The sequence below is a fragment of the Leptosomus discolor genome, chromosome 6 (genome assembly GCF_034619465.1).
Source record: "Leptosomus discolor isolate bLepDis1 chromosome 6, bLepDis1.hap2, whole genome shotgun sequence".
In the NCBI taxonomy this organism is placed as follows: Eukaryota; Metazoa; Chordata; class Aves; order Leptosomiformes; family Leptosomidae; genus Leptosomus; species Leptosomus discolor.
Window position 1 is genome coordinate 61,742,365 of NC_141396.1, and position 27,311 is coordinate 61,769,675.

The following is a 27,311-nucleotide window of genomic DNA, read 5'->3' on the forward strand; positions in this document are numbered from 1 at the left end:
TGCGACTCGCTCCTCAGGTGCCTTTGCCTTTTCGGTTTTTAAAACCCTTGCAGTGTTCTGATGTACAGAGTGAAACTAGGAAAAGAGAATGTAATATTACGCCATGTAAAGTTGAGTGCTGCTGGTGGTTTGTGTTTTATTTCGTTTTACCGTGCCTCCCGGTGGCTTTCCCCGCGTGTCCCTCGAGAAATGACTTTCTTTGGGTGCAGGAGGTCTGGGTCCAGGGAGGGAGGCTGGAGCAGGACCTCGCCATCCCCTGTCCCCTGCGCACCAGCACAGACCCTTCCCGTGGGACAGGGCCCCGCAGGCAGCGGCTGTGCGGGGCGAGGAGCTGGGGTGGGGACACACACACACAGGGCGGGGAGGGGCTGGTGGTTCGTGGGGTTCGCTCCAAATAACGAATCCGTGCCTGTGTGGGACCCTGCGGCTCCAAGTGTCCCTTTGTCCTGGCGTCCCACCAGCTGCTCCAAACACAAAGGTTGGTTGCGGTTTTAATTGATTTATTTTAGTTTCTTTATTTTTATTTTAAATTTCCTTTAGTTTCCTTTTTTTTTTCCCCCTCCCCCCTCTTTTTTTTTTCCCCCTCCCCCCTCTTTTTTTTTCCCCCTCCCCCCTCTTTTTTTTTCCCCCTCCCCCCTCTTTTTTTTCCCCCTCCCCCCGTTTTTTTTCCCCTCCCCCCGTTTTTTTTCCCCTCCCCCCGTTTTTTTCCCCCCTCCCCCCTCTTTTTTTTCCCCCCTCCCCCCCGTTTTTTCCCCCCTCCCCCCTCTTTTTTTTCCCCCCTCCCCCCCGTTTTTTTCCCCCCTCCCCCCCGTTTTTTCCCCCCTCCCCCCCGTTTTTTTCCCCCCTCCCCCCTCTTTTTTTCCCCCCTCGCCCCTCTTTTTTTCCCCCCTCGCCCCTCTTTTTTTTCCCCCCTCCCCCCTTTTTTTCCCCCCTCCCCCCGTTTTTTTCCCCTCCCCCCCGTTTTTTTCCCCTCCCCCCCGTTTTTTTTCCCCTCCCCCCCGTTTTTTTTCCCCTCCCCCCTCTTTTTTTTTTCCCCCTCCCCCCTCTTTTTTTTTTCCCCCTCCCCCCTCTTTTTTTTTTCCCCCTCCCCCCTCTTTTTTTTTCCCCCTCCCCCCTCTTTTTTTTTCTCTCTTTAACCAGTTCTTTGCGTTTGTTGGAGGTTTTTCGTTTACGTCTTTATTCCCGTGGTTTATTCCCCCTCCGTGCACGAGCCACAGCCTGGGTTAAACACCGGGGGGCGGGGCTCATGCAAATGAGGCGGTGAGTCCCGCCCCCTCCCCGCCCCCCGCGAGCGGCGGTGACAAGATGGCGGCTGGGCCGGGCGTCGCGGCGACGCGGCGGGCGCAGCTGGTGCTGGGGCACCTCACCGGGTCCCCGCCCGGCACCGGCGTTCGGGCCGCGCCCTGCGGGAGCCGCGCCGGGCTCCCCCCGCGGGCCGCCGGCCCCGACGATGTGGTGGTGGTGCACGGGCGGAGGACCGCCATCGGCCGCGCCAGGCGCGGCGGCTTCAAGGTACGGCCCGCGGCGGGCCTTGCCCCCCTGCCCGCCCGCCCCCCTGGCCCCCTGCCCCGCTCCGGGGTGCCGCGGGTCCCGGCCCTGCTGCGGCCTCCCGGCCCGCCTCGGCGCTGGGGCCTCTCTCCCTTCCACACCCGCCCCCCCTCCCCGATTTCTGTGCCCCCCAGGGTGCTGGGTGGGGATCCCCCAAGCGTTGAGCTTCACCCCCGGAGCGCTGCTGAGCACCCCACGGCGGGGTGGGACCCCCCCCCCCCCCCGCCTCTCGGTGACCCCCAGGAGCGGGGCTCCGCTTTACAGCGCTCTAAAAGACAACGTTTTGTGGTGGTTTTGTTGCCGCGGGGAGCGTGGCCCAGGTGCGGCAGGACCACCGGCACCCCCAGACAAGTCTGCCAACGTACAGACGAGTTCCCCGGCTCCCCTCAGAGCCTGGGGCAGGTCTCTCGCTGCTTTTACCTGCGGTGGTCAAACGGAAAGACCACAAAACTTAGGAAAGCGGCGTCTCCCTCAGCTGCCTGGCTGGCTCGGGTACCAGTGACCCTTGGCATGGAGCTGCCACCAGTCCTGGAGCGGCCCCTTTGGCTCCCCGGGTGGCAATCGCAGCGTCCTGAGGCTCTGACCGATGCAAGAGCACAGTGCCGGGATGGCCACAAAGGATGGGTGTTGCTTGTCGACAGATCTCGTCATGCCAGCAGTGATTCCCGCCAGCCGAGGGGTCACCTTTGTTTCTTTCACAAAATAAACGGCGGGGCTCTGCTCGCTATGTCTCGTCACGTAACTCGCTGTAGCCGTTTAGGTTTTGAAGGCCCTACAGAGCACGCCAGCGTCAAGGCGAGGGAGGTGAGAGAGCAGCGTGGGCTACAGCGCTTGAAAGGTACCCGGGGTAAAAACCCTGCGGAGGAGTTCTGCTTGTGTAGGAAAACGACGACCGTCGTGAGCTGGGAAGTGGAGCGGAGCTGCCGAAGCGGCGTCCGCTCGCCCTCGGAAGCAGTCCGAGAGTGAACTGGTGAGAGGGCGTTCACTGAGTGGCGCTCGTCCTCTGTGCTTTTAGGACACTACACCCGATGAACTGCTGTCTGCCGTGATGACAGCCGTCCTTCAGGATGTCAATCTTCGTCCCGAGGCCCTGGGAGACATTTGTGTGGGTGAGCGAACAACCTCTGTCCACGCCTGAAGCTCCTGATCTGGATAGCTCTCTGGGACAGTCTCCTCCCGGTGTCCCGTGGGATACTTGCAAGTACGGTGGGGTGGGAAGGGGTTAGCGCGTAGCGTCAGGTTTACGAAGCCCGTGCGTCCTTCGTCACCGCTCTGCCAAGCGGTGGGGCCCTGATCTGGGTGCTGGAGGCTGCCGGGCCGCGGGGATGACCCCTTCAATGCCCCCAGCACGTAGCGAGGGCAATGCAACCGATATTGACTGGAACTGTATCTTTGCACCCAGGAAACGTGCTGCAGCCTGGAGCTGGGGCTTTGATGGCAAGAGTCGCTCAGTTCCTAAGGTAAACTCTCCACCAAGGTTCCTCCTCCCCTTCTCAGGCCTTGGCTGCGGAGCAGCGCTGGGTCAGAGGTTGCGGTGAGGCTCGTGTGCTCCTGGGAGGTTACGGCCGGTCACCTTCTGCCTAGAAATTAGACTGATGGTGCGTTTGGAGAGCTGTGACAGGGTTTGGAGAACCCTGCTGGCGAGGGGCAGGGGTGAGGCAGATTAATTTGGGCTGCCAGCGTTGGGCCTCTGAAGGGGAGATGTTGTTTTGTGGGCTCCCAGCTGCACCCGCCGCTCTGGACTGCGGGGCGGTGCTTCCCTCTGCTCTGCGTGGGCCTGAAACCGTGGAGCTGTCGTGGGTCTTTCTGTCCGTTTCCCGGTGTCGGTGGTCGGTGGCTCGTGTTGAGCTGGATCCCAGCTTCCAAATGGTTTAGCTGGTGTCTATTGCCAAGCGGTGTTGGCCGCTGTAAATCAGTGTACTCACTGTGGAGAGGTGCAGGCGCGGCCCAGCAGCAATTAGGAATATTGCAGAGATTTTTGGTGTTTCTGGCCCCAATCAGAGCTCGGGAACCGGCCACATGAGAGGGCCCTGCTTGGAGAGGGCCTTCGGAAGACAGACCTGTGGGGGAACGGCACTTGGAGCCGCTTGCTAATCAAGTGTGGAAATTTATCGATGAACTTTGCTTTCTCTTGGTGCAGGACCAAGTAGGTCAATGAAACTATGAAGGGATCCATCTTGAACGTGAGGGTTAAAGTTTAATCAGGTGGCTTAGTGCTCTCTTCAGAGGGTTGGTTTGTTGTGCGGTTCTTGTCACCGAGTCTTTGCCAACACTGTCGTCTTTTCTAGTGGTATTCCAGAGACGGTGCCGTGCTCGAGCGTGAACCGGCAGTGCTCCTCTGGGCTGCAGGCCATCATCAATATAGCTGGTAAGTGTCATGGGCGCTCAGGTCAGAGTCAGGGCCCGCTCCACCGCGAGTGCTCGTTTCTCCTGTCCTCCAATCTCTCTGAGCAGTAAAAATAGCGATAATGTACTTCTGCTGTTAGGAATTGTTGGTGTGGTGTTGGTTGAATGCTTTTATATCCTTGAGTGGCCGGGTCTACCCCTGGAGAAGTGACTTGGTTTTCTAAGGATGAGTTCTACCATCACTTCCACAGCAGGCAGCTTCCGGAAGGGTCCCTCCCGTCCTCTCTGGTTGCGCTCAGGTCCTGGTTAGTCTCGAGGCCCATCAGCTCCGTGACCTGGCTCACGTTCTGGCAGGCGGTAGGGCGGAGGGGATGCCCCGTTGGGCTGTCGTGGGTGCTCGAGCGTTCGTGAAAGGCAGCTGGAGTGGAAGTGCTTTTGCTCCCAGTGACGGTGTTTATGCGCTGCTGTTACAGGTGGCATCCGAAACGGAGCGTATGACATTGGCTTGGCCTGTGGGTAAGAATGTCTTTTTATGGTATTTGCTGAGGCTTCCCGAAGGCAGCGCTGTGTCCCTCTGCCATAGCTCTTGTGTGAGCGATTAGAAACCCCTTCCAGCCAGATTTGTCCTCCCCCAAAGGAAATAGGCGCCATCCTCATTTGACAACTGGGTGAATAACCTCTCAAATTAGGACGTGAATTTAAGCGGTGGCTGCAGATGCACCTTGTGTCTTTCCAGAGGCTGCTGAGTACTTTTGCAGAAGATCGAGTCACCTTAAAGGGTCTGAGGGAGGGCGCTTGAAAATCCTTTAATTCCCCTGGAAGTTTTTGGTCTTGGTGACGTGTCTGCTGGGGCTGCAGGAAGAGGCAGAGTGTCTCTTACAGGCGTGCAAAAAGCCTGTTTTATTCAGATACCTCTGGCCCTGCTGTAGGACACTACTTGTGTGCAAAGCCCTGACAGTCTGAAAGAGCCTGCCATAATTAGCTTTTTAACTGATCTCCCATCAACTAGTGTCTTAGAAGACCAGCAGCTGTCTTGGATAGAGAAATTAATGTCCTACCCATGCTAACAGCTGTTGTACAGACTGACAGGGGATGTTCTTCTGCAGCGAACAGGCATGCTGTTCTTCGCTTTAGTCCCAACGTTGTAAGAAGTGTTTATTTTTCAGAGGATTATGTAAATATTAGGTTGGCTTTGGAGAATTACTAGTGACCACGTACCCGTTGACTTCAGAAGAATGAATAAAAACCAGGAAGTATTCAGTAATCCTGAGGCTAAAGTACTGGGCTTCTCTTTTTCTTTACCTTGGTAACTCTTAAGTCGTTCTTGAATTACTACTGCGCGCAGTCATCCGGTAGTCCTTAGGGAAATGGTTATGTGTACGACTTCTCAACACCTGCACGGACCTGGTGGAGCAGGATCTGATGTTGAGAACACCCTTCCCTTCTTCCACTGCTGCGAAATAAACAGCTGAGCCAGGCGGGCACGTTCCTCTGGTGTGGGCTTGTCTCGAACACGTGATGCTTTTCACTCGTTCGCTCTAACACACTTGTTCCAGACAGTTGCTTGGCAGCGTCCACCGAAATGATACACTTAAAGATCCCGAGAGGCTCGAAGGGTTTGGGATCCAGCCTTTGGGTGTGCAAGCCGCTGGGTTCCACTGTGGGAGGTTCCCCGGCCTCTCCCCTGCAGGGTCCTCCGTGAAGACATGAAGTCCCTAAGTTACAAGTGGCTTTTGTGAGTTGGGTTTATCCCAAGTCATGCTCTTGCCCTGAGCGGACTCGCCCACTCTGTAGGTGGAGGGATACTGGGTGACCACAGAGAACGCAGTGGTTTGCTCTTACTGAAAACCTGGTTCTGTACCTTCCTTCAGCTGCAGTCGAGTAAGGCAGCGTCCCATGTTACAGTTCGTTTGAATTCCTGACAGCACTTAGTATAAGCTGCTTGGGGAAAAAAAACTTATATGTATTTGCGTTTTCCAGGAGCAGTTTCTGTGTTATTTGCTCTTCATGGGGGTATTTGTGTGGTGCGGAGTGGCGTTCAAACCCTCTTCCCGTTGTAGGCTTCATGGTCTAGACTGACTTTACAAAAGCTCACCAGTCTTAGGTGGTGGCTGTGTATTTCTGCAGTAAACTTGGATATCCTCCATCTGTTAACTCATTTGTAGGTCAAAGACTGCAGCCTCTGGGATCCACGTCCTAAATTCTTTGTGTTGTGAAATATAAATGGCGTAACTCACTGAAGTCTCCTTGCTTAACGCTTGTATTATGCTGCCAACCGGTTCTTAAGCTGTAACTGGCATTTTTTTGGCTGTTGACAATCTCACTGGCAACTCTGGTCCTAGAACCTTAGGTTTCTCTTTAGGTTTGAGGACAAAAGTGCCAGAACCGTTAGCAATTCCTTCCTGGCTGTGGAAACATGGTAAATTAACTGTGTTGATGTTGGTATCCTGGTCTTAGTGAAAGAAGGGCCAGTTTATCTGGCCATCTGTTTTCATTTCGTGATAATTCTTGTATTGATGATCGAAAAGCTTCTGCCTCAGCCAGTTCTTAATCGCTAGCTGTGTTTCTCCAGGATAATAGGAAAGCTTGTTGTCAAGATGCTGAGTTTTGATCAGTCTTAACGGAGCAGCTACCACAAACGTGGTATGAAATTGCACTGGTAGCAATTTCGCGTTTTTCTTGTGTTCAGCGTGGAAACGATGTCCCTCAGAAGTGCAAATAACCCTGGTGACATCAGTTCCAGCGTGATGGAAAACAGCAAAGCTCGAGATTGCATTATTCCTATGGGGTAAGTGTTTCCTCTTCCCAAAGCTTGAGGGCTGCCTCGATGGCCCGTCTCCTCCGTGACCATTTCAAATGAACGTGAACGCGGTGAGCTTGGACCTGTGTGTGTCGGCATCCTCCTGGGTTGGGGTAGAAGATTAATTGTGTGAAATGGGGGAAGATCAGTGACTCTGAAAGATTTCCTTGTCTCATATTTGCAGCTTAGTGGCTTAATGAGCAAGGAAATGGATTTGAACCCTGTTCTAGTCCTAGATTTGATTCCGGATTTGCTTCTGCCAAGCAGCTCTAGGTTGAGAAGGCAGCAGCTGGCTTTGAGACTGAGGCCCATGCTTGTACTTCGTGTTGTCTTAGTAGAAAGCTCCATTAGGTGTGTTGCTGGATTAACTCTGTGATGTTGTTTTCCCCAGAATAACCTCAGAAAACGTGGCAGAGAAGTTTGGAGTTTCCCGAAAGAAGCAAGATGCCTTTGCCTTGGCTTCCCAACAAAAGTAAATGTTTGGTTGTGGTTTTTTTTTTAACCTTTCAGTTGAGGAATAAATAGATAGAAAATGCGTTGCTGCTTCCCAAGGGAAGTGCTGTCTTCGTGTTGCCTCCCAAGCCTTAACAGTGAGGAAAGAAGCTCGGGACACTCAGAGTGAAGACAGTGCGTGCCCGGGGTTGTGTGGTACGGAAACGCGAGCCCAGAGCCATACCAGGGGGTGCGTGACTCTTCTGCGCCTGCATCACTGGGCTCATGCGAGCCTTGAGCAGTGGGTGCCCCTGTGGTTTTTGGCATCCAACAGGCAGAGCCTCCGTGGGGTCTCTGAGGCGAACACACGGTGCAGGATTTTCGTAGCAGCTTTGGCTCAGTATCATCTGACGCCGAACATGGGAGCGGCAGCAGGAGGAACCTTTCCCAAGAGAGGGAATGTTTAAATGTAGCTGTTCCTAGAGAACTGCTGAGCTTAGAAGAGTGGCTTGTCTTCGCTGCAGGTGTTTGGCTCCCAGTGAGTCCAATCCTACCTCTCATAACCTTCCTCTTGGGATAAACCACTGCCGAAGTCAGCAGATCCCCGGAATCCAGGGGGCTGTGCTGGCAGTCCAGGGGCAGGTGATTCAAGGCGCTGCCAACGAAGAGTTAAACCCACTCCGAGCCCTCTTTAAGCATCGCCCCCCGGTCCAGTTATTTATCTCGTACAGGAAGCCGCTGCACAGGCCTGTTAAGCTTAAAGTTCTGGCCCCGCTTCTCGGGGAACGCGGCGTGCCAGCCGCGCTCGCTGACGCGGGTACAGAGGGGCCTGTGAGCGCGATCCTCGCGTGAGGAAAGGGGCGATTTGCTGGGCTCGGTCCTGGGATGTCGGTGGAGTTGCTGATCTGCCCTTCAGCTCTTTGCTCTTAACTCTCGCTTCCCTGGGAGTATTAAGTATTTCCCTTTTATTAGTGAAAGTAAAGCCGTGAGGGGTAAAACAAGCTGTCGGTCTGCAATTCGTCTTCCCTGTAAAGGGCGCTCTGCTGCTGGAGAGTAAATCTAAATCGGCTCTGCTGTGGAGGCTTCTGAAGTACCTTGTTGATAGGAAAGGCTAAAAGGGTGTGCCCTGAGCTGATTCTAATTTAGCTAATTGCATTCTGCCTGCTCGTATCAGTCTGGTGATGTCAGTTGTTCCCTACTGCTAGTGCTGCTGTCTTGGGGACCAGACCCGACCTTCGCTGCACCTTTGCTGCTAAATTAAGGGATGCCCTTCTCCAGAGTCACACTGGACCGTGCAACAGTCATTTGGGGTTGAAAGGCTACGTTTAAGTGCCGGAAGATTATACCTGAAGTCTGTGGTCTAAAGCACAACTTGTCTGTAGTAGGGCAAAACCAGGAACGAGCGGAACTTCAGCCATTCCACATTTGTCAGAAATTACTAGCGTTATGTGGAGGCTTAGCCCCCTCACCCTGTTTAAACTCTCAGAAATAAGGATTGATGTTTGAACATCAGGATTCATTTCTTTCCTTACGCTTGTGATGTGACTGTTCCGCTGGGCAGGTATGACGTCGTGCCTTGGGCTAGTGGTGGTCAGTCAGTCACAAGGGTGTTGATGGGAACAGAACGGGGGGTCTTGTGACCGTGTGGCCCGGGTTTGGGGAGAATGCCCTTAATGTTAGCACACATAGAGATGTATTTCCTGTGACGTAGAGGTAAGAAGTTTGTCTTCCCATGAATGGAAGTATTTGCCTGACTTCCTATCCAGTATTCAGCGATGATGGACCTGTCACACCGCGGTTCATTCTCTTACTGCGTGGTTTCCTTGAAGTTAGTGCTCTTGCAGTTCACCTCCAGAATAGTTTAACCTTCCGTACTCTTCTTTAACAGAGCAGCAAAAGCTCAGCAGATGGGACTGTTTAAAACCGAGATTGTTCCAGTGAAGACCACTGTTCTAGACAATCAGGGCAACAAGAAAACAATCACGGTGCACCAGGATGAAGGTATCAGGCCCTCCACGACCCTGGAAGGCTTGGCAAAGCTGAAGCCTGCCTTCAAAGAGGATGGTAGCACCACAGCAGGTCAGCTCTGTTGCTAAATTTGTGTTGCTCCTGTGGTTTACCTGCCCTGTAACGGAACGTGCCGAGGCAAAAACGGTGTTAACATCTCTCTTCCAACAGGCAACGCCAGCCAGGTCAGTGATGGAGCAGCCGCTGTTCTCCTGGCAAAACGCTCCAAAGCGGCGCAACTGGGGCTCCCAGTCCTGGGGGTGCTCAGGTCCTTCGCTGTGGTTGGAGTCCCGCCCGATGTTATGGGCATAGGACCAGCCTACGCAATCCCCGTAGCTCTGGAGAAGGCGGGTAAGAACCGCAGGGCGTTCGTACGGCGCTCGGCACACGGCGAGTCAGACTCGGTGGGCTGACGTTTAAGGTTGTATTATTCTCGTGTGTGCAGCTCTCAGCTGTAGAAGCAGTGAACTTGAATTCAAAACCTTGCAAGAGACCCCAGCTGGGATTACTGTACCACTTGTACTCGCGTATAAACTGTCATTCACTCACCTTTGAGAAGCTCAGGATTAAATCCCTGCACGGGCTCAACATCAGTTAACGTGTGGCAAGTGGTGTAGTGTTCAGTAGTGCTGTTTTCTCTTCGTTAGTATGACCAGCGTGTGGGGGGGTGGGTTTTGTGGTTGGTTTGGGTTTTTTTTTTTACAATTTTGGTATCTGACCAGTGGAACGGGCTTTCCTCAGGGTTGTACCATATTCGTCAGGATAAATAGCTTGTATGGCTGATGACTGTTGTTGTGTCCGCCTGCCACTGCTCAGCTGTAGTTTTATTTTTCAGTCTTGACATACCCTTCAATCTTTAATCCTTCTGCAAGGAAATCACATTTCATCTAAGGAAACTTGGTAAACTCCGGCACAATACCACGAATGGTTTTGGAGTCTTCCACACATGGTTGTACATAAACATGTGTACAAGTGCAGATACCCCCCAGGGAGCCAAGGTCCCCTTCTTTTTGTCATTAGGAGAGTAGAACTAGAATTCATAAAGGGAGGCTGTGAGTGAATTATTCTCTTTGATGTAGTCATAAGGCAAAAATACCTTCTTTTAAATCCTGACTTCTGTGAACCGTAGGTCTGACTCTGAATGACATCGATATATACGAAATCAATGAGGCCTTTGCGAGCCAGGTGAGTGATCGTCCTGTTTGAGTTGCGACTTTGCTTGGTAGCTGAGTATGTTTCAGCTTGGTCTCCAAATTAAGGTTTGAACTCATTCCACTTACTACATCTTCAGCCAACTGTTCATAACATGCACAGACCATTTTCCATTTCCTTCAAATAAAAATAAGGAGGATTTTGCTTATACAGCTTCGTATTTAAAAAAAAAAACCCAAAACCAACCAAACCCAACCAGATAAATGGGTCCACTGAATAAGACTGTAACCTTTACTGTCGTATCCCCATACCAACTTGCAAAATCTGTTTCACAAGGGCTGTCGTTTGTCACGAGGTGGTGTCGCTGTGAGCGTGGCGCTCCCTCATTTGGAGGTCCTTAGCGACAGGCAGAAGCTGCGCTACTGCGTCTTCCGCAGACCTGGGACGTGCCGGTCAGCGCGTGGGCTCAGTCCGAGATGCGGCTGATGGGCTTGGCTCGCTTCTGCATGCCTGGGGTTTGTAACGTAGTTCCCCTCCTTTCCACGGGGAAAGGTGGTCTGGCTGGAGTCAGGCCTCTAAGTACGAACTGTTTAAGCTTTTGGAGCAGCTGACATGATGATGTGGAGTTTGTGTAATTACAGACGTAGTTTGAGGCAAATTAATTAAAAGCACAAACCTTTTGAGACCCCTAAAGCTGCCTAGGGTGGTTTCCTGTCCCTCTTTATGTACAGAGATCACCAGTCTTCTCTGCAGTCCTCTTCGCTCTGTGTTGCAGGAGAGCTGACAACTAACGGAGGCGAGAGCATCTCCCTGTGAAACCATTCCCTCTGTCTTTCTAGGCTGTGTACTGTGTTGAAAAGCTGGGCATTCCCATGGAGAAGGTCAACCCCCTGGGAGGAGCAATAGCACTGGGGCACCCACTGGGCTGTACTGGCGCTCGTCAAGTTGTCACTTTGCTCAATGAACTGAAGCGCAGAGGGAAAAGGTGAGCACCGAGGAACGGTATTGGCCTCAGCGCCTTGCGTGTGAGTGCGCACGTAGGCTCAGCAGTAACCGTGGGCTTGGGTTGAGCTCTCTCCATCCTGTTGATAGCTTTGAGCAGGAATTCAGGGAGAGCTGTGTAATGTCCTGCTGCCTGTGAACACGGAGTCTCTCCCGGTCCCTCGGTGGGGCCGGGCCCTGGGGCAGACGTCTCGGCTGCGCGGTGTGAGAGTAGCCGGCCTGCGGTCAGAGCTGGTGGCTCTGCAAGACTGGGCTGCATCGGGCTTTGACAGCCTGGTCCCAGCCCTCGGGCTCTTCCCGAGGCGTGAAGAAACGCGGTAGCTGCTGCTGGCTGGCTGGCTCAGCGCGCCCGTGGGTGCGGTGTCGCTGGGCTGCACTGTCGGGTGAGCTGTGCCCGGGCCTAGAGGGAGGGTAACAGTGATGGCGGGTTCTTAAACGCCAAGCACATCAGGCAGTGACGATAAACCACCTCAAACCGAAGCGGAAGAACCTGCTCTGACATCAGACGTTCCTCTCCTGTTTTTCCACGAGCCCTCCCGCGCGTCGTCTGACCATCCAAATGCCCCTCGAGCTCTGCCGTGGCCAAGCCGTGTGACGGGCAGCAGCAGGAGGCAGGCAAGGGAGAGTTTCTCCCTCAGCCCACCTGAACCGAAGCAATTCTTTTAGCTCCACCTCGCTGCCGGTATGTCTGAGGCAGGTGGCGGAGGAGCTCACTTCTGGCTCGCTGCTCCTGTCAGAAATGTGTGTGTCCGTGTGCTCTGCAAACACCCTGCAAGAGCCCCGGGGCACCAGGACCTGCTCCAGAGGTAGAATCTTCTGGTGACGCAGGAGAGCAGGGGCTGGCTCAGAGCTGTTGTGTTCTTTTTTTTCTGCAGATGATCTAAACCTGAGCTGTGTTAATTCCCTGTGTTCTTTCGTTGCAGAGCGTACGGTGTTGTGTCCATGTGCATTGGCACCGGCATGGGGGCTGCCGCAGTATTTGAGTACCCGGGGAACTAAACTCCCGTCTACTGACGAAACAACACAACAGCTCATTCCCTGCCTTCTCTCCGAATAGCAAATGAATTGCACTGGGAAATCAAGTGGATTCAGGGATTCGTTTCTAGATCTACAAATTTTAGGCACAAATTGCGAAGTAGAATAAATGGTACGGGTCTCCTGAGCAGGTGCGAAAATGCAAAACTGGCATTTGCTTCAGCGTTAAAAAGCATCCTGACATGAGAAGAGAAATCAGTTCAGCTGAAGTTCAACTACAGGCCCTTGCGTGGTGATTCTGAATGAATATTTGATTTAATCGATCCCTTTATTCTGTCAATATTACCACAGAGAAGTAGTTCACGGTGCAGTATTTTTGTGTGACAGATTGTGACACAAAGGGTCACTCAAAACAAAAACATCAGGTTTAACAAAGGCTTTTCCAGGGTTTTCTTAAAAAGATTCCACCGTCTTTCAATAAGTCCAGAACAGCTTGTTTTGAAAGCAGGGCGAAGACTTAACCTCAGCTCCTTTACACGCTGTCTGTCCCATCCAAGCCATACGTTGGCTCTGCCTTACACCTTCCCTACGCTGGAGGACATGCTATAGCTTTCTTGTGACCAAGCTGCTCTGAGGCCTCCAGTGGGGGAAGGATGAGCGTTCAGTTTACACAGGAGGTGCCTGAATAGCGAGGTTCCGCTGGCTTGCTGGCAGCCAGGCGTTTGAAAGTGGCCCTTCCACCTTTTAGAACACATTTCTGATTATCAGCTTGTGTGACTCTGCAGTTAGAGGATGAGTTATGCTTACTAATATTCCCTTACCTAACGTGACACAGACGTCAGCGTTACTCGTTCTGCAGGCCCTACCTGAACATCAGTGACACCGCAGTACTTCAGAGCTAGTACCAACGTGTATTTCCTCTTGTAAAGGTCTCCCTTATCTGCTCTCTCACGAGCAGAAAGATGGCAGGAACTCAGAGCTGACGGTTAGAAAAAGAAATGTACTCATCGTCTTCGAGGTGTTTTAGAACAGTTTAAATTTGTAACACAGACCCTGCGACAGTTCTTTGTCCTGGGTCTTGGTTTTGCACTTAATAATACAATTGGGCTCTTGCAATAGATTTGTTGTCTTTTTGTGGTGATTGTTGGTTGAAGGTCATGATCCGTCAGAGCTATTTGATGCTCTCCCTGTGCTGTGGCCTGTCTCGCTCCCCCAGCAGTCACATGGGCTGTATTTCAGAGCAAAAAGATTAAATTACTTGGAGGGGGCAGAGAGCCACTACCTCTTCGAGGCTCCATTGTTCACACTGTATAAAAGGAGTTCTCGCTGCTAGTACAGGTCTGTTTTGCACCAGGCAGAAGGCAGCTCTTGTGCATCTCCTGTTCTCCTCCCCCGTGGACTGCAGCCCCCTCGTCCCCCCACACGCTGCCTTTCACAAACCCCTTTTGTATCACAGAGTGGAAAACTTAACGGGCGCAGAAGTGGGAATTTCAGTGACCTTTAGCTAAAGTAATACTAAAAACATTTAAAGAGAAGTGAGAGTAAATGGGAACCATGTGGGGGGAAAGAATTAAAAGGAAGAAGGGTTCCTCCCTGCGCTGTAGCTGAAGGGGGTGTTCTCAATACCCAAGCACGATGAAACATGCAGGTTGGTAATTTTCCAAGGCGTCCAAGGAAAGTTGGCTCTTCCCCTTTTCATGTAAGGCACCAAGAAAACAGCCTGGGGAATGCTGGCCTGTTTGCTAATTCTTGCTTTTATTATGTGTCAATGTCCATTTTAATGTCAAACAAATAAGGCAGAACAAAAGCTGCTTTTTAAGGTACCGATGGGCTTTAGCTGTAATTTGAGGCATGCTGTGATAGGCAGAGGGGCTTGGCCTGTTGCCAGAGCTGCTTTGCCATTTAAACCCCATTATTTTGCAGAGCCTGGTCCTGCGGGTGATGGTAACCTTATCACAGCACCGAATGAGATGGTGACTGTTTTCTTGAACTTTTGTTCATCGTAACTTTTCATTCTGCTAAAATTCCAGGCCATACTAAAACAGCTGAAGTAGACAAAAATACAGGCTCAACTGATGGCACGTCTGCATCCAGCCCATTACCTTGACACATGTCCCGCATTGTCTCACTTAAATTAAATACAGGTCTTTCCATCGTGTGTTCCTCGTCCCCTGAGCCGTAGCTTGCAAGGCGTCTCTCCCAGCATTCCCATAACGGTCAGGATAGTTTCATATTCAACGTCGCTCCTGAAATGCAGAGCGGAGACAGTTCCATTACAGCTAGGTGCTGTTCTGGGTTTAAGGGTGAGATGAGTTGCTTTGTGGAGGAAAAAGGGGAGAATGGTGCCCTAAGACAGACATGAACTGCTCCCAGTCACAAGCCCTGGTCTCGCCTGTCTCCCACGGCCGCATTCAGGATGTTTGAAAAGAATGGTCTGTCTGTACCTGAAGACGTTGGGTTATTAACTTCGTGTTTGACAGATGAACTTTGGTATCTTCCTACTTGTGAAATTCTATTTTAGTTCAGTAAAATGAAGCTCTGCTGGGGGCTGGTGGTTGGGAGCAAATGCCTGCACGGCCTTGGTCTGACAGCTCAGCCCCATGACAGACAGAGGTTGAAACCGAACTTTCTCTCAGCTCCCCTAAGACAAGGGGCAGTCGATGGAGTCCAGGTTGTAAATGAACATCAGAAACCTTACAGCAAGGGTGGGTTTGTGCTCAGTGGAAGTCTTACAGCATAATTTGCCCGGGGCTAACGCTACCCAACACTCCTGAGACTGTTCCTCTGAAGGACTCCTCTGCCTCCAGGAGACAGCTGTTGTAAAGGCCCGAGGCAAGAGCCTGTTCTGCCAGACAACTTCTATTTTTCCCTTATCATTCAAAAATTCCCCTACAGGAAAACCACTGATATAGGGAGGTGAATTATTAAAATCACCTCACACCTTGCCTATAGTTATTTACTAATGCCATGCTGGTCCTGAGCTCTGCTGTGTCGGGAATTCTTTGTCTGGAGCTGAACAGAGGAGCTGGCTGCTATACAGCAGCACCTTTGCTTTCTGGTACTTTCAGCATATCTGTTGTCAGACAAAAAGAAGCCCTTCAGGCATATTCAGGAGCTCTAGAATAACTGAGGCAGTCTGCACTGCATTACAGCCCTGGGATTTGCCCTCTGTTGAAGGCATCACCCTAAAGAAAGGGGGTTTAGCCAGTGGCACGTGGTCAGTGTGTCATGTCACCTGTTGGAACAGTGTGATTTCAAGTGGATAAAGGCTGAAATTCTGGGTGCCAAATCCAAAAGAAACGGGAGCAGTGTAGGGAACATGGTTACATGGGAAAAGTACCAGCAGGAATCCCCGGATTGGCAAGTGTGAGAAGCACAACGAGCAGCCTGCTGATGCAAGAGCAAGGTGGAACTGCTCTTTGCTTTCAGTGACTGCTCACACCCCAAGTCTGGGCTTGGCAGGGGGTAACAGCAAGAGTTCAGTGCTGTTAACCGTACCTTGCAGTAAAGCTGATCTGCAAAATCTCTTTGGTAGGTGCGTCCCCTTGACGTGCCTCCAAAGTGCCGGTAGCAGGGGAGACGGAAAATACTGCCGGGTCGTTGTGCCTTTCCTGTTGGTCTGCGGTGAAAGGGGCAAATATCAACCAGAGCAACACAACACCCTTTAAGTCTGTACAGCATGTGGTGCCTGAAACAATGTGCCTCCTTGCTGGCCAACTAGTCCTGTCTGCACCATCAGAGGCTTTCTGTGCGTGTGGCCAGCTTCTGTTTTCATCCTATAATCAAGGGGGGGATGAGCAGTGGCCTCCACGTCAAAATAATACCTCCCTGATCTTCCCTTTGAAGCCCATCTGTTGTTAACAGCAGTAGGCACGAGCTCAAACCGAACTCCTGAGGAGCTACTGCTTCTTGTTGCCTCTTAGGATTGTATTGTAAAAGAGCAAAGTATGTCCACTACTTGTGAGGGTTGTGATTCAATCTTTTGGTTAAAGCTGGAGTAACTGCTGAAAGCAGGAGAGATGCAGTGGTGTCAAAAAAAAAAAAAAAAAACCCAAAAAAGAAAAGCCCATGTCAGTGAGAACAGAAGCAGACCTGCTATGTTGGCAGCCAACACTGTCATATATTGGCTATATATTGACCGAGTGCATGCAGTCTTGCTAGAGAAAACCACTGGACAGGGAATCTATTTAACAAGGAATGCCAATTGCCAAACCAGAATACCCAGCAAAGCAGTCCAGTAACTTCTACAGCCACTCCTGTTGCACAGGAAGACGTGCTCCGTCTTGGTCTGTGCAACAAAGCAGGTCTTGAAATCAACGGTGTCACAGGAGAGCTCCAGTACTGGGACAGCGAGGTATGCAGTCACTGGGACCAGCTGCAAAACAGAGGAAAGGGAAAGGAGGAAACCCCACGGGTTTTTTTGTAGAGCTTTAATAATACCTGCTCCAGCTGAATCATTCTTAACCTCAAGCACTGAATCAAGAGTAGTTATTCTGTGTTCTTGTGTAATAGAGTCAATTCCCCATTCTGCAGCTTGGAATGAATTAAGCTGTTGCTTGTTTTGGGACAGGTTTTCAAACCAGACCCTGTGGTCTTAATGAAGTAACGCGGAGCGAACACACTCATTTGTTGTTAGGGTTTTCTGTAGGGATGCAGACATTACAGCATCTCCTCGTCCCTCAGGACTGTATATGGCCCACTGAGTCATTTGATTTGTGCAGATTGCCCAAGAGTATTATTAAATTGACTGTATCATCGACGTGGTGCTCGGGTCTTACACAGATCAGTCCTCAGAAATACCTGGTACGAAAAAAACCTGCCTGCAGTCTAGAGGGACTGCTGAAGACTTAGCAGGGCTTTATAGCTTTCCATCTGGAGGAGCTTGGTCGTTAAACGTGTGTGGGCTGTGACCACAGCACACGGGTTAGCCAGACTCAGGAGACTTTCAAGAAGCGCTCGGGTACTGCAGGAGGCGATGCTTGGTGACTCAGTGCTGGCACGTTCGCTGGGAGAGTCCTGACCCCGCGTCTCAGAAGGATGTCAAGAGCCACGCTGTCACTGGGCGTGCTGCCCTTTGACTGAGCCCTGTCGTCCGGGCTGTGCAAAAGGCTGGGGTACGAGCAGGGGGGTGCTGCTGACCCCAAACTGCTCTGTCCGCCTGCGAGACACCTGCAGTCCCGGTAGCAAGCCATCTCCTTTTGCAAATCTGTGACCATTCACTTTAACTGGGCGCCCCAGCTGGCTCTGGAGGTGGCTGGTTCGAAGCTGAGTAAGTCCCAAGGCGCATTCATTCCACGTCAGATGCTGATAAAACACGGCCCTTTCTCAGGGCCCAGAGATCTTGTCCTGCTCTTACCTGAGTAGTGCTGTTACTATGTTCAATGACCAGATTTTGATTAAACTTCAGCTTTCTCTCTCCGCTCTCGAACTGGAGCACTTGGAAGCCAGGAAGCAGCTGGGTATCTGGCGACTGTTGATACGTAAGGAACTCCGGCGTTGTGCAGAACGACACTTTCACCTGCGGGAAGAGGAGTTCAGATGGCTGTCACACCAGAAGACACTGTGTGCAGGAAATCCAAAGTAAACACAGCTCAACGGCCCAGGCGCACACTTTCCCACTGGAACCCAAAGGTGTCATGCCAGCGACCAAATTCCCACTGGAACGAAGCGTTATGACTAAAGAAAAACACACAGCTATTTCCTATGAATCCAGTACACAGAGATGGGGTTTAAAGGTGAACAGCTAATCTCTGAACCACAGGGGAGAAACAGGCTCTAGCGAGACAAAGGTTCTCAATTCCCAAGGTTACAAACACCATATTCCCAAAGCTGTCTTAAACATGTGACTCTTCTTTCTTCCTGCACACACAGAATTAAGACGTGTGTGTCTCTATGTCCAAGTGAATGCTGAAAAAATGAGAAGAACACTTCAAAAACGCAACTGTTACTCGTTCTTTGCACCTTAGCTGACTCTTGACTCATAGAATCATCGGGTTGGAAAAGACCTCTTAAGATCAAGTCCAACCATCAGCCCAACACCACCCTGCCCACTAAACCAGGGCTTTGTTTCCTTTATGTCACTGTGTACACCCAAAACAAACCAAATTTTTCTACATTTGCTCTGCCTGCATCTAATTTAAGGAATCGAGGGACTGCAGCCTTTGGAATCTTTTAATTTCTTCAGCATATATATGGCCATTGATTTAGGTGAGCTCCAAAACCCACAGGGTTTTCTGCAGGAGTTTGCAGCAGGTCAGAGTTGATGAGAAAAACACATCAGGGCCACTGTAGAAAAATATTTTGTACCCTCAGTGTAGCGGGCAAAATTGCAGTAATTAGCTTTTGCTAATAGACCACTATTTCCCCTGAAACTGGGAGATTTCTGTGCTGGTTGTGTTTTTCTTGTGGTTCATCTGGGCCATGCTAACATACCAATTACTAAACTATCTATTCTGGCACAGGATTATTATTTTTGAGCCTACCAGCATGTTTTGCTGTGGATAAAGTACAAGTTGCGGTTGCTGTTCTTCTTCCTCCTTCTTGCTGTGGGATGTTTTGGTGCTCTTTTTGGGATCTGTGCTGCACAGGCTGAAGGGCGTAGACAGAAGGAGCCTGAAGTACAGGGGAACCTTATTGCAATTGATGAGTTTCAAACTCTGAGTCATGACTGAATCTGTCAAAACCTGGTGGAGAAATGATTCAAAACTGGTTAGTTTTAACTCCCTTGAGAGGTTTGTGCTGGTCTGTCTGGTCATTCAGCACCACTGGGGATCTGAATGACTTTACCCCAAAGCAACCCAGAATCTTCTACTTGTGTTTTTTTACAATTTTTTCAGTAAAAAAAAAAAAAAAAAAAAAAAATGTAATAAAGGTAAAAAGTCTTTGAATGTCAAGGGCCACAGAAACCGAGCAGGCCGCTCTAAGTGACTCATTCTGCTGTCAGACCTTTGTGTCCTCAAAATAAGCACTTTTTTTCTTCTTACCAACTCCTCTACGAAGAAAGAGAAAGACGTATAAAATAGGCACGGTCTGAGCTCAGCTTTGCTTATGCCTGGCTAACAAGCACTTGTAGTCCTTTTGTTTTACTGATCTTAAGTGCAGCACAGAAAATTGCAACATGAGGCTACTGGGGGTAAAGATGCATTTCAAACCCCACGTGCTTACAGCTCTGAATTCTTCCAGCCGCACAAATCAGCTGAATACATCGGCGCGTGGAATACTTACTCCTAACGGAGGCTGATCTGGAACGAGATCGCTTGCCCTTGAATAAAACACCAGTCCTCTGTCATGGTCCAGCTCTACTTTTAACCTGAGTGTGAAGAAGAACAGCTGGTCAGAGCCCTGCCCGCCGGGCCGGCTCGTTCTGCGAGCGCCATCGGCAGGGCGGTACTCACAGCGCGCGCCGTACGAAGGCTTGCAAGTCCACTCGTAACGGTGGAGCTTCGTAGCCGTGTCGGCGATGCACTTTGTTAGGCACTGCCTTGGCAAGCTGACAACAACATGAAAACAAGAAAGGATGTATGAAATGATTGCACTAAAACCTGAAACCCTGCTTTTAGCCCGAGAGAGGGTTCTGCTTGACAATGCATTGCCTGTACGTAAGACACGATGGCCACGTGCAAGGTGCAGCAAATGCTAAGCAGTAGTTGAACTCTGAACGGCTGTTGTTAATACAGATGCAGATGTTTCTTCCTCCAGGACTCAGGAACATTGGGGATGTTTTTATTAAATATTCTGTTATCATTCATTCGTTATACCTTGCACCTTTGCAGTGATTCATGTCAGAGAATCGCAGAGTGATTCATAAAACACTATTCAAGCCTCAAGCACTCGCGGTTATTGAAGAGGAAGTTTCCCAGAGGAGAGATGTGCTGTCCAAACTCACACAGGAAGGTGGATGCAGAGCCAGGGACAAAACTCAGCAGTCCAGAGCCTCAGTCCCATCGTTAGCTATTGTTATCGATAAAACCTGATGTTGCGGCAGCGTGTCAAACCCTGGGCTGTTGTCTGGGGTCTGCCGCACCAGACGGTGTAAGAAGAGGGTGCCATTCCCACCCCAGAGTGCTTCCAAGCTAAAGGACAGATGCAACAAGTGAACCACCCTAGTTAAGGGAGGATGTACAGGGAGCAGGAACAGGACTGTTTATACAGCCTGGTCAGGTAGCAGCAGCCTGTACATAAGTTACAGGAAGGGAAACGATTATTTTCTAGTCATCTGTTGCCTTGCTGTGGTAGTCAGTTTACCTGGTCGTCCAGGCTCATGAAACCCAGCACAAACCCTTCACACTGCACTTCAGTCACGGTCTCTGGGAGGACGCGAGGGGTGAAGGAGATGTAAACGGAGATGCTGCCACCTCCTGGAACCACCTGCAGTCGAGAGACAGTTTTCAGCAGTGCAGGGAGCTGCCTGGGATTGCACACGCGTCCTCAGCACTCAGCTGCTACAACCGAGTTGTCCAAGCAGCTGAAATCTCCTGGGGATGGGCTATGCTCAGGCTTGCACTGAGATCACATGAGACAACAAAACTGACGATTATTTCAACAGCAACTCTTTAGTGTCAACAGAGTTTAAGCACAGCCACAGACCAGCTCTCCAAGTACACAAACATATGTATGTACCTGTTTGTTTGTTTTTAAAAACACCCAGTTCTGCCCACTCCGATTCCGTGGCTAACTCAGGTGATACGCCCACAAATGACACGCTCACCGATAGAAGAAACATTTTTTTGAAGAGTTACAAGAGTGAATCGAGAGTATTTTATGTTTCAGTTTACTCTTGTCTATATTTTACATGGCAGCAGGGAACGCCATCAAATGCACTAGCCAGCTACAGTGGGTTTTCGGGGATCTACAGGTTGAATGGATTCTCCTTTCTTGAGTTGCATTATGCACGTTATGGTTAAATGCTGCTATTGCTGCAGAAACATGTGCAGGTTATGGTTAAATGCTGCTATTGCTGCAGAAGAACCTTTGCCATCTCCTTACAGAGCCAGTCCACGTCTAGCTGAGTTTATAAGCTCAGGGGCCACGGGGCTCGTACTGCTTTCAGGCTAGTGCTGTGCAGGCACGAACACCCCCCATTTCATGCGGTCACAGGGCGAGATGTTTGGTGTTGCTGGACCTACATCCCATAACAGCAAATCGAGCTCAGCTCTGTTTGCGTTCCCCTGCTCAGAGCGGTGAGGAGCATAAGAAAGCGGTGAGGAGCATAAGAAAGCTCTGCCTAAGGTCCAGCAGGGCCAGAGCAGAGCCAGTAAGCGCTGTCGTGTCCTACAACACTGCAGGGACTGTGCCCTGTGGTCATAGAGAGCTTGGCTGTTCAGACATGGACTTGAGCAGGGTCTGGCCAGCTGTGCTGCACAACTCCTGAGCTGATAGACCCTTCTGGAGCAACAGTAGCCACCCCGAGAACATTTCAGCAGAGGACTACCTGAGTGACCCTGTGGGCACCAACTCCATTCCGCACGGGCCACCTTGCTGCTGCTGGCTACACCCGGTGGAGGCTGCCTCACAATGAGCTGAACTGTCTCAGCCTCAGTCACCCCAGAGCTGGCTGTAGGCTTCAATTCTTTGAGGTGCCATTTCCATAATTATTTCTTTTATGCAATCTTTAGCTCATTCTAACTTGTAACTGACACCCTTTGGCAAAAAACTCGCTAGTGTTTAAGAATCAAAATTGACACAGCAATGTTTTGGGCAACCCTGTCACTCATAGTTAGACCTTTCCAGCGCTGCCTTTGTTTTGTTTTATTCCTAAGAAATTGTGACACTGTGGTTCCTGTTTGCACCAGTTTCTTTCGAAGTACTGTGGGGTTACAAGAGTTGATCCAAAAGAGCCATCGACAGAGCAGCCCTTTCCCAGCAGCCTTCTTTCCAGCTCTGCCACACCTACTTAGCAAATCTACCCGGGTGAAATAGCACGCTTTCAAGGCTTGAGGCTGGATGCCTCCCACCTAATGCCACACATTTCAGCAAGGCAACCCGAGTGAGGAGACCAGAGGTGCTTCTCTAGAGACCCTAGTACAACTGAGCACTTAACTCCAGTCACCAGTGAACTGCTCAAATGTAGGCAGACACTTTCTTTTTTCTGTGGACTTTGCAAACTCATGGTTATCTTCAAGATCCCAAAGCCTCCCAGCCTACTGTTTCACTGTTTCATAGTTTCTACCTCAAACCAGAGCTACCTCCTCCTCCTTCTTCTGTCTCCATCCTGCAGAAAAAGTGCGAAATCTAAGCCCAAAGAAAATGTGAAAGCTTACTATCTGTCTTGGAGTCATGGAGTAGGGGTTGTCTGCAGGAATCCCTTCATGAGGTCGTATAAGTACAGAGGCGATTTTCTGTATTTTAGGTTCTTGATTGGTGATTTCCGTCTCTTTGCTGTCAGGGTCTGGAGACTGCAGGGACACAAGGGTGGGGAATGGTTAAAGCTGTTACGCTGCGAAGGAGGAATGCGAGGGAAGTGTACAAGGAACTGCTGCACTAGTCAGTGAGCATGGCCAGCTCCGGTTTCTTTCTTTCTGGCACAAAATCTGGACATGTGGATGTGTCCTCTGCATTCATTTTTTCATGCATAGGTTTGCTCTCCTGCAACTGCTCCTGAACTCCTTGGAAAATGTGCATGCTTGGGTCCAAGAGAAGCACTCAACTGTGACATCCCTGGCCCGTTATACAAACCAGCACTCTAGGGCAATAATGTTCCCTTGTTGCACAAGAAGGGTCAGAGGTGTGTTCAAAACAACTATGCTGTCTGAGCTGAAGCAGAGAAAATGTGATTTTAATATCTTTTCTGTAAAGCTTTTGCCAGAGAAATGTACGTATCCGGCACGATACCTTCTCCCTGTCACTCCCTTCCCTTCAAGACAGTAAATCGCCATATTCTAATCAAACGTCACATGTAATAGATGTTACCCTGCTCTAACCGAGTGACAGAACCAATCTAACTTTAGCACTGCGATAAATACCTCCAGAGCATGAGCTGAAATTTGAACTTTGCAGGTTAGATTCTGCTCCCTGACTACAGCACACATTGACACCTTAAGGCACCCATGAGAGAAGCAGACCCAAATTAAGGAGTTTTAGTTATCAGAACGCTTTCACGTAAAAGTGGCGTTAGTTTTTCAATAACAGTATTTTTAAAAGTATCTCATCAGCTTCTTTCACAATTTTAAGGAAAAGAGAAGCTGAAGAGCTATTTGCTTACAGCTCATTCTGGAAACTGATTGCTGATACCAATAACCATCTACCCCTGTATTGCTTTTTTGACCGTGAGAGGAGCTGACATTTCTTTTAACGATCCAGCTCTTAGTTACAAGTTGTATCGCGTGTTATTGTTTTCAACCTTTCATGCCAAGAAACCCATCATGTATCTCAGCAGCAGTACAAAAACCAGACTAACAGCTGACCTCATCCGTGGTTTGCGAAGCTGGATGAGTGCTTCCGCAGGGAATGGCAGTTTGATCCAACTTTAACACGATCTCTGACTCTGAGGTGCTACCAACTGATACGGCCTCGTTTTCATCCGCGTCCTTCGGAGGAAAAGGGTCTCCAAAGAACATCAGCAGGTCCACCAGCTTTTTGTCATCTTGCTCTTGGTTGTAAATTTCCCAGTCCAGGCGGATGTCTGAATTGAAAAGGAGAAAGGACAATTACTTCTGGTCATTGAGAAGACTCATGGCTTAGTTAGTACCGGAGAACCGCAATATGAAGTAGTGAATTTGTGTCTAGTAACTGGACTTGTATTAAGGCATGTCTTAAGCTTTCCTTGTTTGCTGTAAACTAAAATGATTTGAGACCATGTATGCGATACTCTTATTGTAGCTTGGCCACTCTCTAGGTCCTCAACTATACTTTTAACAATATTAAAATAAATTTAAGTACTTTGTTTGTTAAGCAAATGGGTTTGGTGGGGTTCAGAAAAATTAAAAAAGGTGATTGACCTTTGCTCTGAAGAGCTCAAAATCTCACTCAAGAGACAAAAAGACTAAACACAGACGAGCCAGATGATGCCACCAAGAAGCAGGTAGCACATCTGACTGGCCAGGGTTAGCGCTCAGAGATTCACAAAACCAGGAGAGAAAATCCTCAATTCCCATCATTCCAATGAGCGAAGACCCGGACACATCAGGATAGGCTGCGCAGTCCCATAGTAACAACACATCGAGTCCGCTGCAACTACAACCCCGGCTGGAGCTCACCTGCTTTACTGTTACAGATCAGGGCAGTAATGCCGTACTGATAAAGGCTACTGTGCATATAAAGACCTGACAAACATGTATTACTGTTCTGTACTAGCTAAGTTAGAAAACAGCTCAGGCACTCTCTTATATACTATTATTATTTTTACAGAAAACATCTTGATTAGGAAACAAGGAGGCCTGTTAACTAACACGTTGATAGATTCTCCTATTTTTATTACGTGGGGAGTGCAATGCAAGCGGTGGTGTTTGCTGTACAAACGTCATTCTTACCGAACGGAGTGGGATTGTTGAGCTGGACCCTCCGAAAGACAGGAGACCCTCCAGAGACATGAGTGCCAAACCTGAGGGGGGGAACCTTGCTGTCAGTACATGCAGAAAATGGAAGTGAATGTCTGAAATCGTTAAAGATTTGTTTAAAAGTGGAAACATACCTGGCTGCACTGGCAGCCTGTTAAGAGTGGCTATCGGGTAAAGCATGGCCTATACTGGGAAGTACAATATTGCTTTATTTAATCAGTCTATTTTTTTTTGCTGTTTTCTTAGTTGTCTCAGATGTTTCAAGGTAAACATGTAAAGCCAGCTTTTGTGAAACACTCCAGCAGCGGCAGCAAGCAGCTACACAGCAGTGGAGTGACCCGTGTCACACCGATTTCCAGGTGCATAAGTGTTTTTTTACAGGGGGCAGCTAAATCCGTTTTCTACGCCCTGTGACAGAGCTGACATTGCAAATGCTCTGGCTGCAGGATGACACGCAGTGCTAACTCCTCTGAAGTCAGAAAGAAGCAGTCATGCTGCATGGCAGCTGGCCGAGCGTGTAGTGCCACAGTCCCCAAAAACCAACCCTTACCCCTTAGCCCACAACTTGCTGTATGAGAGGGCTTAAACCTTCCCCTGCCCCTATTCACCTTGGGGCTGCATTTCTTCTGGTCCAGGTGAAGGAACAGGGAGAAATGAGCTGTGGATGATGATGAGAACTGCCACCGTGTACCAGTTTCCATCGCCACAGAATCAGATGGGGCTGGGCTGGGTGAATTTCTATGGCTAAGCCCAGAACAGCGATGGCTGGCAAACCCGAGAGGGCTTGCATGCAGTTTCTTTTCCAATTATGCTGGCAGAGACAAACGTATTTGTGTTCTAGAAGCAGATACTGTACTTTGGCTGCTGACCTTCCCATTGTATCACAAAAAGATGGGAACAAGTGTGTATGTTGACTGTAGTCCAATGGTGTTGAATTCTCTGGCTCCTCTGACAGTATTTTGCGCTGTACCTGATTATGGGTTGCTCCGTTTGTGGTCCTGTCATCTGCAGGAAGATTGGACAGCCTTTCACAGTCATTCGCATAGGAATTAATTTAGGTTGTAAGTCTCCCACCTATAAAAGTGAATTTTTGCTATTAGAATCAAGATAAAACTTTAGCTCTCTGGGTTACAAAACTATGTTTTGAAAACTGACTGCGTTTTCAAATACCTTTTACTGGTTTCTTTTGACGGCATCTAATGCAGATGCTAAGGAAAGCTCTTCGCAGCGGGAGAATGCAATACCTCATACATTCATCAGCTTTCCTGTGGCTGTTCCATACAACACAATATCTTGTATTGGTACGGCAGAGCAGTGCACTGGCCAGCTACCAAACAGATTTTATAAATCAAAACTGCTCCAGTCGTTTTAAAGGCACATGAAAACCTCCCAAGGGATAAACATATTACCCCAAAACTACCTGTGAGAGCTCCTTACATGTCGCTGGGGGTAGTGGTACAGCAATATCTACCCTGATTTTTTACAGAACTCCTAACAGACTGAGAAAGTATTTTTAACAGAAAGGAATCTGGGCAATAGAATTGGTGTAAAATCTGCCATAGCAATAGTTCACTTAAAACCGAAGCCCCACCTACCTGACAGACAAGATCATCCTGGTACTCTCCCCACATGTTGTTGTAAGCTGTTATTTCTACGATTAGCTGCTGGAAGGCTTTCAGAGTTCCTGTGGAAGGTTGTATATGGAAAGCTACTCCCTTCCCATGAGACAGCACTGCTGCTGCAAACTCTGAAGGAGCACAGCAAAGAAGCATTTGATGAATTTTGAGGAAATGGAACAAAGTTAAACTTTCAAAGAATGTATAGGACCGTATTTTTAGCTGGTGTTAATCAGCCTAACCTCATTGGCTTCAAAAAAAAAAACCAAACATTTACACAACCCCCATTTATACCTCTTCACCCAAGTTCCCTTCTGCTGTGGGTCTTAATCTGTTTTTTGAGAGTTAGTTCTTGCAGAGATTATTTCATAGAAGGACTCGCTTCCAACAACCTGATCCAGGACTCTTTGGGATACATAAGGCACTAATTGGTTACATGAAAATACAGCCTCAATTTGAGAAAAATAAGCTGGAATTTGTGCTCACTAGTTATCATTCTGTTAGCAGCTGCCTGTTTACCTCCGCGTGCTCTTCAGCACAAAGAATGAATTACAAAGAGCGAAGCCTTTCCACATTCTGAGTCACCTAGCCCTCTAAATCAATAAGCTTGCATGGAATCTGTCAGAACAGCATTTTTCCAATCTTAAGTACTAATTCAACAGCTGAAAAGCTCTCTCTTTTTAACAGATACCAAACACTATGGCAAGGTACCAATATGTCCAAGTTTTATTGTGGATACAGAAGACAGATCCACACTTTATAGCATTTCTCTCCTATTTCCCCCCTCCCTGGGTCTCATGTGGCTCTAACATTAATATTTTTCAGCACAACGCATCAGAAATGCTAGCTGGGCTGGGCTGTAGCTTTCCACAGTGGGGACGGTAGATAAAAGGGCTTGAGGGAGAAAAGCCTGCCGCACTGGTATTTGAAGACTGTGTA

At 49.5% G+C, this 27,311-nt stretch overlaps 2 protein-coding genes across 2 annotated transcripts in view; one reads left to right on the plus strand and one right to left on the minus strand.

Moving 5' to 3' along the window:
- Window positions 1-1,305: 1,305 nt before the first annotated feature.
- Window positions 1,306-12,339, plus strand: ACAA1 (acetyl-CoA acyltransferase 1). The gene is made up of 12 exons (XM_086467105.1): window positions 1,306-1,512; window positions 2,564-2,657; window positions 2,951-3,008; window positions 3,837-3,916; window positions 4,368-4,410; window positions 6,584-6,682; window positions 7,086-7,166; window positions 9,015-9,205; window positions 9,305-9,484; window positions 10,263-10,318; window positions 11,125-11,270; window positions 12,211-12,339. The coding sequence occupies exons 1-12, from the start codon at window positions 1,306-1,308 to the stop codon at window positions 12,284-12,286; spliced, it is 1,311 nt and encodes a 436-aa protein (XP_086323231.1). The 3' UTR covers window positions 12,287-12,339.
- A 2,057-nt stretch (window positions 12,340-14,396) lies between these two features.
- Window positions 14,397-27,311, minus strand: part of DLEC1 (DLEC1 cilia and flagella associated protein) — a 40,535-nt gene continuing 27,620 nt past the window's right edge. Inside the window, exons 28-40 of the mRNA XM_086467334.1 lie at window positions 26,352-26,503; window positions 25,727-25,830; window positions 24,730-24,800; window positions 23,665-23,882; window positions 22,522-22,656; window positions 20,507-20,629; window positions 19,657-19,751; window positions 19,487-19,571; window positions 18,745-18,945; window positions 17,619-17,780; window positions 16,484-16,637; window positions 15,761-15,881; window positions 14,397-14,508 (exon numbers count right to left, since the gene is read on the minus strand). Coding sequence (XP_086323460.1) covers window positions 14,397-14,508; window positions 15,761-15,881; window positions 16,484-16,637; window positions 17,619-17,780; window positions 18,745-18,945; window positions 19,487-19,571; window positions 19,657-19,751; window positions 20,507-20,629; window positions 22,522-22,656; window positions 23,665-23,882; window positions 24,730-24,800; window positions 25,727-25,830; window positions 26,352-26,503 — 1,733 coding nt within the window. The remainder of the gene's footprint in view (window positions 14,509-15,760; window positions 15,882-16,483; window positions 16,638-17,618; window positions 17,781-18,744; window positions 18,946-19,486; window positions 19,572-19,656; window positions 19,752-20,506; window positions 20,630-22,521; window positions 22,657-23,664; window positions 23,883-24,729; window positions 24,801-25,726; window positions 25,831-26,351; window positions 26,504-27,311) is intronic.